Source organism: Megalobrama amblycephala, linkage group LG4 (genome assembly GCF_018812025.1).
Source record: "Megalobrama amblycephala isolate DHTTF-2021 linkage group LG4, ASM1881202v1, whole genome shotgun sequence".
NCBI lineage: Eukaryota > Metazoa > Chordata > Actinopteri > Cypriniformes > Xenocyprididae > Megalobrama > Megalobrama amblycephala.
In genome coordinates, this window is record NC_063047.1 from 30,996,123 (window position 1) to 31,017,497 (window position 21,375).

General features: G+C 35.5%; 1 protein-coding gene across 1 annotated transcript in view; it reads right to left on the minus strand.

Annotated features, from left to right (window-relative positions):
- The window catches only part of nos1 (nitric oxide synthase 1 (neuronal)), a 61,356-nt gene extending 54,906 nt beyond the window's left edge, over positions 1-6,450 (minus strand). Inside the window, exons 1-2 of the mRNA XM_048188834.1 lie at positions 6,088-6,450; positions 3,222-3,955 (exon numbers count right to left, since the gene is read on the minus strand). Coding sequence (XP_048044791.1) covers positions 3,222-3,928 — 707 coding nt within the window. The 5' untranslated portion in view covers positions 3,929-3,955; positions 6,088-6,450. The remainder of the gene's footprint in view (positions 1-3,221; positions 3,956-6,087) is intronic.
- Positions 6,451-21,375: the final 14,925 nt, after the last annotated feature.

Genomic DNA, 21,375 nt, shown 5'->3' on the forward strand with positions numbered 1-21,375 from the left:
CAACAGCAACAGTGACTCAACCACTGGTATGAGTTTGGGGCAGGACTATTTGTTTGACCAACCAATGGCAGAAGGGAGGAGAGTGTTTGGGAAACCTATTTGGAAACAGTCATTATTTTTACACACTTCACCTTGTTTGCACACTCAACGGGGACAGCTGCTGTTCATGAACCACGAGGACTAAATCGATTCAGTTTTGTGTAATGAGGCGTTTACAGAGTAGACGATCATTTGATCTTCACATTTCTGAAGACGGTAAATCTCATTCGGTTAAACAATATGACAACATTACAGCACTAGAGTGTAACAAATAATTTAGGCATAATTAATTAGACCAAGTGGTGTACTGTGAAAACTGGGTGTGATCACGAAATGACAATAATACTTAATGTCTATATTTATCCATTCTATTATTAATGTTGCTGGAAGCTTCTCACACTGCCTGTTAGTATTTCATGTTCACTTAAGCGCAATATGAACATTCAATGCAAGAGTAATTTCAAAGACTGAACGGAATAAATACACTATGTACAGATTCACTCACTTACGGCTCAGCAAATAAACAGAAAATGCACTCATTAAAAAAAACCTCAACTGGAGTACATACAGGCATATTTTATATAAAATAGTATAATTGATTTTACGAGCAGGATGTCTTCTCGATTTGTGTTTACAACATGAAACCAATAATGCTTTGAAAGAACTCTTTTCTTGAGCAATAGCGCTCATGTAATTAGCTGTAGTGTTTTCATTACTCATGCTCTACCACTTGAAGCTTTTAGAACAAGATATTTCTGGGAACAAGTGAAGTTAAGTCAGGTTTGCAGACTCATCTTTGCTTCTTAAATGCCACTTCAGAACTGTAATCCAAAATGAAGTATGCATTAATAACTTATATTTGCACATATATTGAAAAGTTTAGAGGTTTCCTGGAATGCAATCTATTTTGTACTCTGGTGAATGTAAGAAGTGGAATGTTGAAAGTTGATGCTTTCAGCAAGGCAATTACATGGAGTTACTGTAAGTACCTAAATCAGATTCCAATGTGCAGATCACATGATCAGACTCACTGAACACACAACAGGCATCATTTAGATTCCATTCATGTCAGGACAAAATATGTGTTGAAATTTTACTTGCTTAGTGTGCATTCAAACTTTGTTTTAGTTTACTTCTTTAAAAATTAATATTTGAGTTTGAAAAACTTTGACTTACATTGACGACATGTTTGACAATCAAAACTGAACCCAAAACAATGTCATGAAAATATTTGAAGGAATCTGATTTCTTGCTTTTATTTGAATTCTACATTGTGATTTTTTTTCTCCTTTTTTTGCATTATCTATCTATGGCCGCCTTTACTCTACAAAGACGTTATTTGTTGATTCTCATGCGCAGTCAGCAGAAAAAGAGAAAGTTACATTTAAAGGTAATGTGTTACAATATTGTGTTACTCCCTAAATTAATTCCTTAATTAATTCCTCCCTAAATTAATTCCTTAATTGACATTAGTCGATAAAGTGAGTTTACATACATAAAGTATATTTGTGTAATTTAACATTTAATTAATTAAAGATAAAATGTAATTATTGCAGGTTTATGTAATATTCTGATTTTGTATTTCCCTGTTTTTATTCATTTTGAGGAATACTGAATCTGTTTTTAAGCAAGTGAGATGAGTAAATGCATGTTCACATTAAGTCTATAACTACAATAACCATCATGTTTCCACAGTGCTCACAACACCTCTGCACTAACTCTCAATTTCTCTCAACGGAGAAACAGGAGAGCTGTCAGTCAATAAATGGGAAAACAAAGTAACTTGCATTACTTATTCGAAAAAGTAACTCAGATATTTTGTTTGTAAATTTAAAAGTAATGTGTTACTTGAAAAAGTAATCTGATTACATAACTTACATTACTTGTAATGCAATGTGAACGGGCCTTAACCAATAGTGTTAACATGAGATAAAAACACATTTGCTAAAGCAACCCTGCCATTTAAGCTTGGTTCTACAAGTCTTTGAGTTTTATCATAACTCATGCTTCACAGGGCTCGTACCAGAGTGCTTCACATTGCAAGTGCATTGCTGTACTAGGTGATATACTGAGCAAATTTACTATGTAAAAATACATATGGAACTGGTAATATGATGTAAACATCAAAATTTATTAGTTTACATATCATTTTGAGATCAAAATAACGTAATTTTGTGGATGGAACTGTGCAAAAATAAGTCTTTAATTAATAATAATGTGCCCTGTAATAATAATTTGTGTGAAAGGAATAAAATTTGTTAGCAGGCTCTAGTGTTTATTTAAGTTGAAAACTGTAGTGAATTGCATGTATTGGTACATTTTTGGAGTTTTGCAAAAAAGTAGGTTGAGGCACATACTTCCAAGTAATTCTAGTTAACAGTTCATGCACTATAGTAAAAGCATTTTGAGGTCAGAATAACATAGTACTATGAAAGGAACTAAGCAAAAATAAGTCAATAAGTCATTAACTAGAAACAGCATAGTATTGTAAAAGGAAATGTGCAAAAATAAGTCTTTATTAATTGATAATTTGCCCTCGTAATCATAATTTGTGTGAATATTGGTATATTTTTGGAAAAATGTAGGTAGAGGCATGTATTTCCAATGAGCCTACTGTATAGCCGCTTTTCCACTGAAATTACCTGGAATAATTTATCATAGGAACTTTTTTCCCCCAGACCTGTTGCTGTCTGCCTTTCCATTGCAGTCTAAATTACTGTGAAGACAGTCGTGACGAAGGACTGCACGCGACTTTCCAGTTCTCACTGGATTTCGTCCTCCGCATATAAGCTTAATAATAAAGCCTGAACCTCATCATCAGTCCACTCCATTGTTGATTCGAATATCAAACAACTCTTTCTGCATGCACCGCAACCGCCTTTTAAAAATGGTGGTTCATGCCGTGTGGAGTCAACCAATCAAAATGCTGCGTGAACTCAACCAATCAGCATTTTTAGTGCCCAAGTCCCACCCCTGAAAGTTCCTGAACTTTGAAAAAAGTACTACCTCGTGAGCAGGGACTTTCTGAGGGGGAAATTTTTACCCAGAACTTCATTTAGACCCTCGTTCCTGCAGTCGAAACACACCGAGTACCACCCCAAAGTTCCTAGTTCCTGGGGAAAGTTCCTGCAGTGGAAACGTGGCACTAATGTTGCAAATGTTGCACTAATGACATCACTCACCTCTCCACCTGCACCTCGACATCCTTCCTGTCTATGACTCTCTGACCTTCTCCATTGATCTCTTTTTTGCTGTTCTTGATGAGCTTCAGCACTGGCTCAATCTCCTTCAGCAGGTCGTTGTTCTCCTCCACCCCATTGAGGAGGAGGGCTGAATGGCCTCCTTCTCTTAGCAGAGAGTCCTGGGATAGCAGGGGAATCAAGGGTTTGTTCTCTCGCGGTTCTTTCCCGGGAGTGTAGGCAGAGGACAGGTTCTCTATCGCCCTGAGCTCTTTGGTCATGTTGGGCGTGACGGGCGAGCATCGTTCGCACGACCTGCTCTGAGCGGGGTTGACGGGCCTGGTGACGCGAACCGTTCTGGGTTTACCGTCGCCGCTCAGCGTGGTCTCCAGGTGAGTGGTGAAGCCCTCGGGTCCCCGGAGGATGAGGACGGCGTGGCTCTCGGGCGACACGTTCTTCAGGGTCTCGAGCGCACGTTCATAGCTCAGGTCCACCAAAGGCTTGTTGTTCACGGCCAGGACAATGTCGCCGACCTGGACCAGCCCACATTCCTCTGCCGCCCCGCCCCGGATGAGGTCGGAGATGATAACGGGCGGCTTGCACACACGTTGTTTGACCAGAAAGCCCAGCCCACCGATCTTTCTTTTGAAGAGGCGCACTGAGATGATGTTGGGCTGCAGCTGACACACGCTGGGCTCAGATTCCTGCATTGTGTCTTTCTGTGCGTCAGCGCTGATCTGCAATTGAGTTGAATGTGACAAAGGAGAGCAACATGTCAAATGTGTCAGCCACGGCAGGCGAAGACATGCAGAGATGCAAAACAATATGGGCTAGTAAAATTCACTTTTTCATTGTACTAATGGCATCCTGTGACATTTAAGAAAATATAGAACTATGTCTGAATATAATAAGTAAGAACAGGTTTAAAGGAATAATTAAACAAAAATAATTTGTTCTTAGCTTATTCTTTCATATTTCCATGGAACAAAAAGCAAAAAAATGCCATGAAAAATGCCAGTAGTCCATATGACTCATGCTCTATATTTAATGCTTTAAAGTCTGATAAGTCTGAATCGTGAATGAATTCTTCTTTTGGGCAAGTTCTTTTCAATGAACTCTTGATCTGGTTCACAAATCAGACTGAATGATTCGTTCACGAATGTAACTGACTCGTGATCAAGTTCTTGAGATATCAGGAGGAGAAGTTTAGCAGTAAATGAACATTATTCAATTAAATTTCAGTAGTTCTCATACAAAACTATTGTGCAGCTTCAAAAGAACTAAAATATAGAGCATAAGTTGTGAAGATTCCTTCAAATTTTGTTTTTGTACCACAGAAATAATACATCATACAGGTTTGGAACGACATGAGGGTGAGGAAATAATGACCGAATTTTCTTTTTCTTTTTTGGATGAGCTATTGCTTTTCTTTGAATGCAAGTCATTATTTCTAAGAAAAAGTAATTCAGCTCAATTCATCACAAATTTTTTTTTTTCATAATAATTTCAATGATTGAGTGGTGACTCATATCACAGTGTACAAGCTGTGAACATAGACTTCAATTCAGTCTTTCCTTTCTGTTGACAAGCCAGTAGCATTTCCTTCATGAGCATCATTAAACGTTCACGTAAGAAACACTTAGAATCTACAGTCCTCCTGCATCTCGCCTTTCTTGGCAGCATGAAACGCATATGGCCTCGTGTGAACAACTATTGTCCAATTTTGTCAAAATGGGACATTACTAATTCAGATTTAGAGTGAGACATTACAATTGCAGGGACTGTTTTGTAATGAAGAACAGGGAAAAACACAACTAACAACTTTCAATTGCACTGCAGCTTCACAGCATGATCTAACTTCTTGTTTATAATACACTTGTTTTCAAGAACTATTTGTGGATAGTAAAATAACAAAAATGCATTTGTTATAGATTACAATGAGATTTCCCACTGAGAAAATCATGTGCTATGCATGTCAAAGCTCTTAAAGAACACATTACATTCCTCTATTAGTATAGACATATTGACATTTTGCTGTTGGGCTATACTGTGAAAATGTGCTTCATTTTGGTTACATAACAGGTTTTATTCAAGACAAAATTCTATTTAATATGACCGACTACATTAGGTTCCATCAATGAAAACAATTTAACTGTCAGATCAGGTAGAAATAGCTCCTCTTTGCAAAAAATAAAAAAATAAAAAATTATATATATATTTATTCGAACAGTTAACATGTATTGGTGAATCTTGTGATATTATCCTTATAATTACCATAATTTACCAAGACATGATCCAAAATTCCCAAAGTTTTAAGAAAGATTACCAGATACAGATGCTTTGCATGCAGATTATGTGGACATTTATTTTTTTAAAAAAAAGCTAAATTAATTAACTTATGAAATCAGTAACCTATTAGAATAATGTTTAAATAAATCTCATGTGCGGATATATCTGCTATAAAGCAGAAAAAAGGGTAAATAAATACTAAAAAGCATGCTTCGAGCATTTATAAGTTGCCTTTTCTTAATACAGAAAGACAGAAACACATGCTGACAGTTCTCAGAAGCAGGCAAGAACTTCCCATACACAAATACACTCAATCAATTATAGCCTATGACCCTTTTTTTAAAAACCAAATGATAATAAATATGGGTTAACTATAATATAGAGTTATCAGAAGCGCTGACCTGCAGCCATGCATGCTTGTTCAACAGGACACACCAGTTGCATCATGAGCTACAGCAAGTCCGCATGCCCATTTCACAAAGCATCATCGAATATACCGTATGCATTTCACAAAACATGTGGCATTAATAATAAAATATACTTTTGACAGTTAAAAAGCAAAAAAAGCAAGGTAACTTACCTTTTCACTTTGAAAAGCTATAAATATCGTCTCAAACAGTGCGGTTATCCCCTTGGCAATATTCCGATGGAAGGTTAAGACTTTTTTTCTTGATGTCCCACTCAGAAGAAGCGTGGCATGTCTGAGCGAGCTGCTGTATAAACACGCAGCGCGTGAGAAGCTCTGCGCTTCTGCCGCTCCGGTACGCGAGCATTTATTCCGCGCGCACTGCTGTCATTCTGTCATCCATCCCTCCCGACGCTCTGCCTCCCTCAATGGGAGGGTTTTACAACCCCAGTGCACTGGCATATATAGGAATGAATGATATTTGCACAGTAATATGTGTACATCCTCACATTAAACACGATGAATTTATACGTTGAAACATCTCAAATTAAAACGGAAATCAACATTACAATATCTGAAATGTGGAGACCGGAGAGGATTGTAAGTTAACGCCACGTTTAACCTAAATTATTAGCTAAACGGGTGAAATCACTATTATACGAAGCTGTAAGTACAAATGTTTAGTTGAAGATTTCTAAACTATTTTAAATTGAAGTGGACAAAAATGCTACATCAAAGTTTGAGACGCATAGCACAACAAATCCCAATTTACAGGTAGTATTGTAACAAAATCACTCTCCAAAAATCATGAAATTCCATGCATGTTGCAGCCTTTTCAACACTAAAAACATGAATTGTTGGATTTACTTAAAAAAGAAGTGTCAAGTGTTTCCACGCAACTATATTGAGTAATTTGTACAAATGACAATTTAGTTGTACAAACAAAAGAAATTCAAGTAAAGCTGACAACATTTCTTTGAGTAAATACAAATTATTTGAATTTGTCAGTTACATAATATTTATATGTGCAGTTTACTTATGTTTAACGTTATAAGGTGAACACATTTATTGACTTAATTTACCTTAACTATTTGCTCTACGAAATGCACTCAAAAAAAAAAAATGGTAGGCTATCTGCATAATGGTAACCACAAAATTCAAAAACATTACATAAACTCCTCTAAATGTACAACATAACTGAACATTACACACTAACATTAACAACATCTTTACTGAAAAACACATAAAATAACACTTTAATCCCTAAATTTACTCTCCTAAAGCAGTCCCTTGCAAAGCATGCTGGGAACTACCGACCCACTGCCTAGTTATGTCTACATTAATTTGTGCGTTTCACTCAGAAATGTTAAGTTGACTGAACAAACACTTAAGTAAAGCTGACAATACTTATTTTTAGTAGAAACAACTCAGTTAAATTAAGTTCATGTAGTTACATGAGTTTTTTAGTAATGTGAACAAGGGTTGTTTGAGTGAAACTAACAACAGTGAAAGTTCATTTTTTGAGTGAATGTTAAATTGAAGTAATAAGTAAAATCATTGTTTCAGTGTCAAAGATCAATGCTGAACTCATTTGCAATGAAGATCTGTTAATCAAGATTTATTTTTCATTTGGCATTCATTTAAAAACAATTTGGATTACTCAGAGAATGAATTAAGTTTATCAGAAATAAAACTGCTCCAGCATGGTCATTTTAAACAACACAATCCTGTATTATGTTGATATAAAAAAACACAGCTATCTTCTAGCAAGAATGCCTTTATCTTTGTGGACCTTCAAAGATTGGTGTCAAAGGTTTCCTGCATTACATGGTCAAGTAGCAGGAGAGAAGAACACACCATGAACCACACACACACACACTTTCAATAACAGATTACGTACTGTAGTGTTAATTTTTACACTAAGCTAAAACTTTCAACCTCAGGATACTAAAAGCTCTAGCACAAATTATACCAAATTAATAATAATTATGCACATTGCATTAAGAAGTTTAATCTGCCAATTTTATATTTGAGTACAGCTTGTATATTTGAGTTTACAACTTTATTTTTGCAACACCCACACAATGTACAAAAACATGTTTTCATTCAATAACAGGCTGAACCTAAAGGTCATATTTTTTTTTAAAGTTTTGGTGAGATGTTTTTTCCACTAAATAAATGTCTCGATGCAGCATAACGAACTGAATCTAGTCTTCAGAACCAGTCATAATGAATTTGAATGAAGGTTTTTGGTGTCAACACCAGCCATGCGTACATTGCAAGCTAGATGTTTTTTCATAAGCCCTAATATTGTTTTGCAATGTGTCATTCAGACGGGATCTTCATTTAAACAGGCAGCATAAACAGACGCATATGAATTTGCACCGCAGGAGGAGAGACACGTTCAACAAGCTCCAGACTGACCGCAGACTCACATCAGAGATTCTGATTGCTTTATTAAACAAGACTGTATAAGAATAAATATGTTATGTGATGTGCATTTTTAATGCATGCAGCGCAATAGAAAAAAAAAGAATAAGAATAATAAAAAGAATAAATTATAAAATATTTTTTAAATCAAATATTAAATGTATTAGACTTGTGTGAGACCACTGGATATTGTTTTCCTCATCTACATTTAAAATAACACTTAAAGGCTTCATGCTGACTATATAGAAACAGTATATTTTTTGATTAAATTCGTTTTCCTTTTCTACCCATAAAACTATTAAATTAACCTCACTCAAAAACACATTATTTAAACAGGCAAAATCTGAGAGGATTCTGCTGTGCACGGGAAAGTGTATGGGAGATTTTCAATCTGTGATGTGAACAAATGCAAACACACACACACACATACACATAGAGCCTGTCGGCCTGGTCGAGCCATTATGTCAGTCACTTCCGACTTGAGTGCTGCCATCTGCCCCCTAATGAAACCGTGCACTGTGGCTCATAACACACACACACACACACACACACTTTCTTCTTACACCCATCTAAATCACACGCACAGCAGCAGCAGCAAACAAACATTTACACATGCACCCTCTCAATGAAAGCTGCAGAAACTCGAGACAAAACTCAAGCTAAAATTACAAATGTTACTATTTTGCCATTTCTTTTTATAGCCATATTTTCAGTTTGTGGGGGATTGTGGGTAGTGTCACTGCAACGCGTTGCCAGTTCTTGTCTGTGTAAAGGTGATATATACGCACCATATATTCCCATTAAATACAATTTGTCCTGTTTTGCCTCAGCTTTTAACACTGGTAAACACATACACACATGCACAGCAATATTTTAATTACTCAGGTATGACCAAAACAATCATTTCTGTAACTGTCTGATTCTTTTTACCTCTGGTTGCCATGGAAACTTTTTCGTTGTTGGTTATGTCGTTCTTTCTCATACAGAGTCAGAATCTTCAACACAGCAGATTTTCAGTTTGGAGAACAAATATTTTTCTTGTTTACCTTTTTTTTTACATTTTTTTTATTTTATTTTGACTTAGATTACTTTTAGAGTATCTAATAATAGTTTTCATTGATGGGTAACTCACAAATAATAAAAAAAACTGTCTTTCAATATATGCAAATGCTGCAAAGAAACAGTGTTTTTAGTGAAAATGTTTCTATTTTGTATTCTTCTCTAATTGAATATACATTTGTTCATTACAAATTATATTACCAGCATGACATTCATTTCAAAGAGCGTCTTGTAAAATCTGACCTTTAGTTAAAAGAAGTTAACATGGTCAGTTTCACAAATTTGATTAGTGTAGAATCTTTCATATACGTTTCCCTCTCTGAATTAGATTTATTTTGTTAATTTTAAAAATTTAAGTTTAAAAGAAAAAAAGGTTTTCAGCGTGGTCTGAGAGGGATACATTTTTTAAAATACATTTTTTATTTATATATTATTTTCTATGAATTATGATGACACTAAATATTAATGTGAACCTGTGAAGGGTGATACCAGTGCTATTTTAGTATTACTGAGATACTATTATAATATCATATTTTGATGTATTTTTTTATTTTAATATTTTCTGTTTTAATTTTAATTATTAGTTATTTTTGTAATTTTGCTGTGTTATAATCTTTTTAATGTCTATAGTTTTCATTCATTTTTATTTTAGTTTAAGTTATTTTGTTACGTCAAGTTAAACTATATGAAAATGAGAAATGTGTACTTGCCTGTCAACATATGTATTTGCATACCAGACATCGCAGTCATTAGCATAAATGCTGCCTTCGGAGGCTGCATTCCAAGGTAGGAAGGCATCAAGGCACGTCCAAATCCAATGTTAGCTTCACTTCCTGCCTCCTGAGATACCTTCATCTGATCGATTTTTGAAGGCAGCATACACTAGATGTATCCTTCACTGCCTTTGATATCCTACAATCCTATGCATTCCATTCAGTTACAGTTGAGCTACAAAAAGAAAGATTTTTTTTCACTTCTGATGCCATTTCTAGCATGAAATTACTACTGTGGTAATTTAACATTTGTTTAGTTCTCACCAAAGCTCGCTCTATTGTGATGTAGATCATTAAAGGAATAGTTCACCCAAAAATGAAAATAAAGTCATTTATTACTCACCCTCATGTCGTTCTACACCTGTAAGACCTTCGTTCATCTTCGGAACACAAATTAAGATATTGTTGATGAAATAACATCTTATGATAACATCTTAAAATAAAATCTTTTGAGTCAAAACAGTGATTCGGATCGCGTATCAAACGCCAAACTGCTGAAATCACGTGACTTTGGTGCTCCGATCCACTGGCGCACAAAAAATATGCTGCGTTCACGCCACCTCGTATTTACCGGAATCTTGAAATGACAACACGTGACGTTATATTCAAGCTGTTCTTTAGTCCTTGGACTGGGAATTATGTGTTTCTATGGCACCACTATCAACGCCTAAATGAATCTACAGCGGTCAGGCGGTACAGTGTGGTACATGTGGGAGCTTTCAGAAAACTCCCAGCTTACAAGCTGTAATTACGAGCTCTACGAGGATGTGAACGCTTTTTACAAGCTAGAATCTAGTAACTACAGGAATTACAAGGGCGCGTGAACGCACCTTTATTCTCTTTTTTTTTTTTTTTTTTTTACACCTTTATTCTCATCGCTTTATAGAGTACCTCAGGGATGGCGTGTTTTTGTAGGCCAACCCGGAAGTTAGCGGTTCCCTCGATCAAAAGCCTATGCATTTTTGGAAAATCATAAAAAATAAGCTCTGTGTTTAACAAAGAGTTATGCCACTTACACGTTTTGTCTATCAAGATAATCTTTACAAGTTAACACAACATTTATACATTTTGAAGCCTAAATAAAGTCATCAGATATAAACAGCTAACAGTAGGCTATAAAGCACAACATGGTCGCAGATCAACGTCACCACCACCAAGCTTCCTCAAAATTTATTTTAAAAAACAACTTTATTTAAAAACATGCTCGCTGATTATGATCTGCGCTGTGTATGAATACTTATCCACTTTTTCATGAGAAATGCTGTACAAATGTCCTGTTTGTCATGATGACGTCTAAAGTCCCCGCCAAAGGAAGTAGTCCCTTTTAGCAACTTGTTACCAACCACCGTTTTTAAGACACAATAAAGGTTTAAAAAATCACAAGCGGGTTATAACCGGTGTGTTTTATGTCATAGATCAAAACGTGAACATATTTAGAGGCTTTGTTAACCACAGATCTTATTTCAGGCGATTTCTTCTTCTTCTTCTTCTTCTTCTTCTTCTTCTTGTATGATTTAATGGCAGTTGACAATTTCAGGCGATTTAGCAAAAACCCATTGACTTTAGGGCGATGGAACAGGAAATCCTAAAATGCTAACTCGCTTCCGGGTTTTGCCTACAAAAACACGTCATCCCTGAGGTACTCTATAACAGTGGTTCTCAAACCTGTCCTGGGGACCCCCCACCACTGCACATTTTGCATGTTACCCTCATCTAACACACCTGATTCAAGTCATCAGCTAATTAGTAGAGACTGCAAGAGTTGAATTGGGTGTGTTAGATGAGGGAGACATGCAAAATGCGCAGTGGTGGGGGGTCCCCAGGACAGGTTTGAGAACCACTGCTCTATAAGACCTTATTTTCCAGAGAAACAAGCGCGCCGCCATCTTTAGAATATTGTCTTTGAACTTCCGTTTTAGCGGTAGCCCATATTTCTATGGCATAGTTTTTGAAGAATAATTAGCTGGTGAAGTGAATTTACCTGTTGTAGAGTTAATGAAAGTTATCATGAGCATTGTTATGTTTAAAGCAGATTTCTAAACAAATGTCAGTAGACCTGGAAGATTTTAAATGAGCAGTTCATTCATAAATACGTAAGATCACTGTGGAAATACAAACCGGAAGTCAAAAGACAACGAGCGCAGCGCTGAAAAGGGGCGGGGCTACATAAGGTCTATAAAGGTAGAACCAATGTACTCACATGAACAACATAACGCTGCCTGCAGAGTCATCTGCCAAAGTTAAATCGCCCCATACCCTTAAAAAGGGCACTATTTGAGTGGACAGCCATTTGAACCCCAATAATGAGTGGACAGCCGATGTACGTACGGCTCAACGAATACCAAAATGCACTGTCAGAGTCGCGTGCTGAATGAATTCCCGCATCTGACCAGAAGATGGCGCCCATAGCTGAATCAAACCACTGGTCCAGCGTAATATCATACAGGTATAAATTCCTTTTTAATTGGTTATTAAATTGCTTAAGTTTTATACATGTACAGAGTTCAATATAAATCTTTTTATCTTATGCTGCTGCTGCTGGTTTGCTAAGTTTCAAACGATTATTATTAAACAGCCAGCACAAATTATGCAAAAGCGGCAGCCCTTCTGGTGCACTGACTGTGGCTGAATTCACTCCCTCGTTTTCATTCAGTTCTTCAAATGGACTACCAATATAGCCTATTAGTGGAGTAATTTAAGAAATAGTGAATGAGGGTGTAGGGGGCAAAAACACAGCCATGGTCACTCACAGAGCACTGCAAACAAACAGCAGCCACCTTTTATAGTTCCTCCTGAACCAAAACAACAAGCTTATGCTGCATGCTATGTCATGATTAAGAGATGGCAACCCATGATGTTCTTCTCGAAAATATGCGTTTCTGTGGCAACACTATCAACGCCGAAATGAAATCTGCAGCAGTCAGTTGTTACAAGTAAGAGCTCTTTAAGTTGTTTACATTCAATATTATTGTAATGTTACATGCTTTGAGGTAATTTATCGCCTTCTCTCATGACGTTTGGCAGACACTGCTCTGGCTGTGTGTTTTGGATGAGGCGTGGTGTTGGTGAGGGCTGTGAAGGACAGTTGGGATGCTTTCAAAGCTATCTTGCTATTGCTAACCAGTCCGAAATTGCCTACCCTATTATTTATGTCAAGTAACAAAAACGTTTTTATGGTTTTAGTTTTAGTCTACAGTAATAACCCTGGGTAATACACAACAAAAACCATTAAACCTTGTTCAAATAGTGTGAGAATGTTTTTTTTGTTTTTTTTCGTTTTTCAGTCTGACCAAGGGTGCTGCATGAAGCTGAATTGTAATATTTAACATGACAAATCTATGATAGCAGGCTTCTGACGTCGTAGCCAGTGTATTTTTGACAAAACTCAGGAAGATTTGAGACAGGTCAGCTGCATTTCAGGTAGATAACTGTATGTTTGAGATAAATGTGACAGATGTTGCCTGTAATCAGTCTCAGTGGCATGTCAGGCATGAGAGGGACTGCAGTGCGGCCCCTGGATCTCTTAAGTCAGAAACGGTCCTCACTCTGCTGCTGATCTCATAGTCTGAACAATAACAGTATAACGGTATATTATATACAACTGTTTATGTTGCTAACCCTTAAACCCTTAAAGGATAGTTCACCAAAAAAATTTAAATTATCCCATTTACTCACTCTAGCAATCCTAGGTGTATATGACTTTCTTCTTTCAACCAAACACAATCTGAGTTATATTAAAAAACAATTCTGGTTTTTCCAAGTTTTATAATGGGAGTGAATGGTACCCTAGAATTTGAAGCCCAAAAAAGCACATCCATCCATCGTAAAAGTAATTCAGGGGAATTTGAAGCCCAAAAAAGCACATCCATCCATCATAAAAGTAATTCAGGGGGTTAATAAAAGCCTTCTGAAGTGAAGTGATGGGATTTTGTAGGAAAAATATCCATATTTAAAACTTTATAAACTGTAATCACTGGCTTCTGGTAAAGGCCATATGCGCATTCACGAGTATAAGGTGGGATGTAACTCCTCTTTTATCGAAATCCTCTGACATTTCTCTTTAAAACTTCTCATTTTAGACTTCTAATTTGTGACCGGCGTTTTGTTTTGCTCTATCCTCTGAGTTTCCGTGTCCGTCAACTGACCCTTCGGCAGGAGTTTGATTGACAGTCGATCTAACCAACCATAACGCCGAATCCACCATTAGGTCCGACAAAACAGTCAGGGGACTTAGCAGATTAACGTAGGTGGACTTGAACTTGAAAAATGGTGTGTACTGACGTCCTTTCACGATTGAAAAAACATTCCTTATAATGTTCATTCATGTTTATTTGATGCTATAAATGAACTAGTAGGAAGAGATGATCGGTTCACGAGCCGCTTGAACTGAGGCACTACAGCGATCTGTCACAACACATTAAAGTGCCACAAAATGGTATTTATTGTTTAAATTTCTTTAAAAATGACAAAATTTTAAATTTGAGACTTCATTTCATATCAAAAGTAACCTGCTCTGTCTTGTCTGTCGACGTGTTGTCAGTGTCCTCTTTGCTCCCCAATGTATTTTTCATTGCCGGAAGCCAGTGACTATAGTTTATAAAGTTTTAAATATGGATATTTTTCTTATAAAAACCCATTGCTTCGCTTCAGAAGGCACTGTAGCCATATGGATTACTTTTATGATGGATGGATGTGCTTTTTTAAAAACTTGGGAGTTATTCAATCCCATTACAAAGCTGGGAAGAGCCAGGATATTATTTAATATAACTCTGATTGTGTTTGGCTGAAAGAAGGTAGTCATATATACCCAGGATGGCTTGAGGGTGAGTAAATTATGGGATAATTTTTCATTTTTGGGTGAACTATTCCTTTGATTAATCTTTTCAGCCAAAGACTAAAGCAACCATGGCACACAACATGTTCTTCTCTTTGAAAGTAATTTGTTTCACCTCTAACACGTGTTCTAACCAGACAAAATGCAATACAGTGATACGCTACAAGTGACCAATAAGCAATGAATTGATAAAGGGATAATCTCTTTTCATGAGTTTTGCTCTAACCATCTGCAAACATCTGATAACATTTTGTCTGACTCTTGAAGTAAGTAAGAACAGGGCATTACCATCTCATTTCAAATCATACACAAAGAGAGGCTATAGCCACTTTATTATGAAGTTAAATAGTTTCAAAGTGTAGCAAAATTGATGTCTATACAGTAGCTGCTAAAATTGTTGTGAAAAACACTTTTGCGTCAAACTCTTTGGGTATTTCAGTCGAATTGATTTCAAATTCTGTACCATGGCATTTGGTGCAAAACAAACATAAATGGAAATGTGTGTCAGAAGTATTTTTTGCTGACAGTCTTTGTGTGTACAAGAGCAATTGAGTATTTTAGAATCAAGACCATTGTCCGTTAACAATAGTAGCAGAACACTTGGCATGCTTTTTTATTGCCTTTTAATTAGGTATCATTTGAAAGCTTAAACACTCAAAATTCATCCTGTGATGAAACCGTTTTGAAATGGGACATTGTGTTACCATGGAAATGGTACTTAAAAATCTTTTTGCAGGCTCTTTTTTTTTACCCCAAATTATGTATGGTAATTCAAAAACCTTAAAGGATTAGTTCACTTTCAAATGATAATGACCCCAAGCTTTACTCACCATCCTAGGTATATATGACTTTCTTCCTTCTGATGAACACAATCAGAGATACATTAATAAATATCCTGATGCATCCGAGCTTTATAATGGCAGTGAACAGGACCAACGAGTATGAGCTGAAGAAAGTGCCTCCAAAAAAGTGCCTATATTGTAAATATAATTTTTTTCTGCAATGTTATCAATAGTGTCTAACGTGTCAAAACAGATGAATATGTGACTACAGTACTCTGCACCATTCACACTACTCCAAGTGGCCTTCGGAGTAAATTCGGCAAAGAGATGCTCTCTTTTGAATGGACTGCTCTTCCTTGAAGTGACTGTCGGACATACATTTCGCTCACGGGCTTGTGGAAGGGCCCTTCATGAAGGGATTCAGTTGTTTTCATTAGGAATAACCCCACAAATACAATCCCCTTCACGAGTGCCCTTCAGATGCACAAATGGCATTTGGAATTGGCATTTGTTTCTATTTCGTACTGTGTAGCTCCATCTACAAATAAAATCTCACAGGTCCAAACTGCTGCTCTACATCACAGTGCATTAAATATCTTCTGATTGGCGGCAGTTCATCACATTAACTATGAACAGGTTATATTTACATTTTACTTTTTTATCCAAAGTGACTTACAAAAGAGGAACGAAAGCACTTCATCAAACAGCTAACAATATTCGTAATATATGATTCCAGGTTTATTAGACAACTAGGAAGCAAGTGAGAGAAGAGAAGAAATGCAGAATTGTTTTCACTAAGTCCTAATTCTTAGACAGTGCGTCTGATGTTCTATCATTTAAAAAACAAACAAGCATGTTTTGTGCTTTCTTTTAAATAAGTGGCATTTGGTTTGACATTTTATTTAATGCAATGGCGTTCTTGCATTTTAAGAATGTGTGGCTTAAGTGTGCAAACATATTTAAGGGCCACAGTAATGATATATAATTAAGATATATAATTTCTGCACTTACACAGATTCAACTTGGATGCACCTCTTTTGGGGCAGCAAATAGTTTGAAGAGCTACGTCAAAAGAACATGCCATGAATTGTGATTGGCTGACTGGCTTTGATCTTCCTAGGCAATGCTTTTGAGACAACCTGTCAGGCCACAGTACTAGCCATTACAAACAGCAATAGCTCGCCTGGAGAAACATCTAAGGAATGCTTTAACCAGTCATAAATAAGTTTTTATTGAGTCATGCTGCATGACAGGCATGGTGATGATGCCTTTATATCTTTACTTTAAAAATAAATTACTACATGAACTCTATGTGCCATGCAAATACATTTTCATTTTGTTTTGGGTCATAGTGGTTAATGCATCTAAACCGATGGCTGAACATGAATTATCACCATTATACCCTTGAGCAACACTCTTAACCCCAGGTTGCTCCATAGTGACTGTCCCTGTATTTCAAGTCACTTTAAACCGGTTTGCAATGTATGGTTATGTTTAGATTTATGGTTGACCATTAGTGACAGTGCCCACAAGTAATTTGTGACATTAAAGGTAGCTGATAAGGAGTCCGCACAGTGTATCTGGGACCTTGTCTTCACTGCTTCCTCTAAGTACCAAGAAGTACATACAGTTGATCTGTCCAGACCAGTATACCAATATATTAAAGTGACAATCCTCATCCACAAACTATGACTAGAAACTGAACATCATAAATGGCAAACTCTGCACATGCCAAGCAAAAAAAAAAAAAAAATGCTTGTAAACAACTACAGTATGTGTAAACAAACAATTAATGAAGCATTAAACTATTTATAACAGTTGATAAATTGAGTGCATACTTACCTTATACCTTACAGTGAAACAGGTGTTCTTGCACATGGACTGATGCTGATGTCTCAAAAATATCTTCAAATCCAACAACAAATTTACATATATTTACAGAGGCATGGTACAACTTCAGTGATTTACTTGTGCATTCAACTACAGATACAAATTGATGTGTGTTTTTGTATTGTGTTATCATATAGTGTATATTTGAGGATGTCAATGTATGCTTTTTAACCATGTTGTGTATATGTAACTGTAGGTCTTCATACACATAAATCTATAATTTGATAGTCGGTGATGTTAAGCACCCTTACTTCCTTATCCTTTCCAAACACTGCACATTTTAGATTATGCCATGACCTGAATACTCCATTACCTTTCTACGGAAGCCCTGAAATGCAAAATGCAATTTTTGAAGTGCCTTCCTGAATCTGCTTTTTTTCTGCTGTGTTTAACAGCACAAAACATTATATATCTTTCTAAATATTTGTTCAATGTCACTTGAAGTTATTTTTTTTTATTTTTTTTTATTTTTACATTAAAAATTAATTTATTAGATTTTTGGCAAAAATGTGCAGTGCAAGTGATCTTCAGGAGCAGGATTGAGAAACACTGTGGTATAGTATAATATATTTGTATACTAACAAATTATATTCTCTCATTGGGTTGATAATATATACATCTCGGTATCAGTCAGATTCCTCTCGGATTTCATCAAAAATATCTTAATTTGTGTTCCTAAGATGAACAAAGGTCTTACGGGTGTGGAATGACATAATTAATGACATAATTTTCATTTTTGAGTGAACTAACCCTTTAATTGTGTAATATAGGAAAACAAGCATCAGCACTTCTGTTTTATCAATATGCAGAGGGCCAGTTCATCACCAGTTCAATATGACGTGGCCTTTCTGTTTGAAGGGCCTTATGGTTTTGTTCCCGCTGCACCCTCAGATAATGGCTGCGATGGTAATTTTGTCCAGGCTCAAAAGGGCAAGCCTGGCATTTGTTGTAATACATGCTGCAGAATAGCAATTATATTTGTATTTGGGTTTAAAAATAAATTTCATGATGATAAACTGGAAATGTGCATGCTGAATTCATGAGACAATAGTACAGTTCCTGTGGCAGCCTTGAAGTTATCAATACTTTTGGAATCAAATTAATTTTAAGTATAGTAAAAGGTATATTAAAGTAGTAGTTTCTCCCGTTCCATCCATCATTTTAAATGGAATTGTTCACAGAGATGGTCGCAGTGCATTATGGGATTACCTTATATGTAAAGGATAAAGAATGCAATGTTGAATTTGGCCAAAACATTGCAGATAAGATCCAGTAGTTTTTGTATGGCTGAAAATGACCAGCATTAGTAGACTACCCTTACAAAAAAGAAGTTAATTTAAGTGTGCTATTAGAATACTTTGTCTACGTTTTATGTACTTCTCAGAAATATACTTGAAATTACACTTAATACTTGACTTATACTGACAGAAAAGTCTAAGTCTATTTGGCCCATACTTGTACTCAATCTTTTAATCGAGATATACTTAAAAGTATAATTAGGTATTCTTACTTGGCTTGTAGTTGTGTTTAATCTTTTGATTGAGTATTTGATTGAGACTATTAAATCCTTTTTTCACCTAGTTTTACATACTAATAAACTTACATTGTTTGAAAATATTGATTTATAAAGTAAACCGATATGTTCCCAATTCTGAGTATGTGAATTTTGTGTAGTACAGTTGTAGTGTATATAGGAATTTACTTTAAATCTACTTAAAGTACACTTAAAGGTATTTCAAGTATAAAAAATAATACATAAGGAACATAGTAGTATACTTAAAGTGCAAAAATAATATATAAATAGCTATGATGTTAAGTTCACTTAAAGAAAACTTACAAGTATACTTGAAGTATAAAACTACTAAATTAGTTTACTGGAAGAATACTTCAAATTGAACTTTAATAAATTAAATAAAATGTGATACAAGAACTTATCTAGTAAACTATTAATATACTTATAAGTTCACTTGTAGTATAGTTGCAGTACAAATGAAAAACAGTTGTAAACTAGTTGTGTACTCAAAGTTTACTACTGTTACACTTAAAGTATACACTTTTATACACTAAAAAGTGGGCCAATTTAGTCCCAAGTAGTATTGAAATAGTACACTTACAAGTACTACTAGTACATTCATACTTACTACATAAAGTATACTTAAAAATATACTTGAACGTTACTTAAAGTTACGTCAATTTTAAAATGATGTAAATTCAATGGAATCAATTCAATGGAAAGGATTCCAGAAGAGAAGACAATGCTGAATAAAGTCGTAGTTTTTGTTATTTTTGGACCAAAATGTATTTTCGATGCTTCAACAAATTCTAACTGACCCACTGATGTCACATGGACTACTTTGATGATGTTTTTATTACCTTTCTGGACATGGACAGTATACCGTACATACATTTTCAATGGAGGGACAGAAAGCTCTCGGACTAAATCTAAAATATCTTAAACTGTGTTCCGAAGATGAACGAAGGTCTTACGGGTTTGGAACGACATGAGGGTGAGTCATTAATGACATCATTTTCATTTTTGGGTGAACTAACCATTTAAGTATACTTAATAAAATAACTTTTTTTGTAAGGATATATATGATATTTCCACTGTTTTTCAGTGCATGTGTGAGTATTTATTTGTATATGTGAGTTTCTGCTTGTCTCAATGTTTGTAGGTGTATCACAATGTAGAATATTATAATATTTCACAATATTACTGCATTTACTCTATTTTTGATCAAATAAAAGAAGCCTTAATCGGTGACCATAAAGGAACATTTTTAAAAAACATTTAAAAAATGTTTACCTCCCCCAAACTTTTGAACGGTAGTGTAAGTTCAGTGGAAGTACTACTGTCTTCCAAAAGACACCATTACACCATGTGCATAATGATGAATTCATGATTATGTTCAAACAATCATTCAACTGATGTTGAGGAATGAACTAATATATCGGCTGAGACCTTTCAGACACTTTGAAAATTTGTGGGTGTATCACAAGGTAGTGAGTTACCTGTCAATGAGATTAATGGTTTTATGACAGGTGCAAGACAAGTTTAACCAGACTGCCGGTATGTTTGAACAGTGAACTTCAGTATCCTGTGATTATGTTGTGACTTTCTGCCCTTTCAAATTTACAGTGTTTCCCATTAGCACAGGGTTGCATCACTTTGTGCTTCAGAATGTAGAGTGAGCAAAGAGTCATAAGTTAATCACAGCATTCGGAAATATATATTCCACAGGAAGATTCAGTGGCTCAGAGCGAGAAAAAATCATAAAATTAAAATGTTGGCAGGGCAGATTTTCTATTCATGTCATTGACAGCATCCAGTTTCTTTGCTCAAACACTAAAAGAGATTTACTTACTGTATAAAATTGTATGAAACCCACACATACGACAAGCATATGTCATTACATCACTTTTGATATTATATACAGCTGCATGATATATATATATATATATACAGTACAGTCCAAAAGTTTGGAACCACTAAGATTTTTAATGTTTTTAAAAGAAGTTTCGTCTGCTCACCAAGGCTACATTTATTTAATTAAAAATACAGTAAAAAACTGTAATATTGTGAAATATTATTACAATTTAAAATAAAGTTTTCTATTTTAATATATTTCACAAAGTAATTTATTCCTGTGATGGCAAAGCATTAACTTTCTATTCATCAAGGAATCCTGAAAAA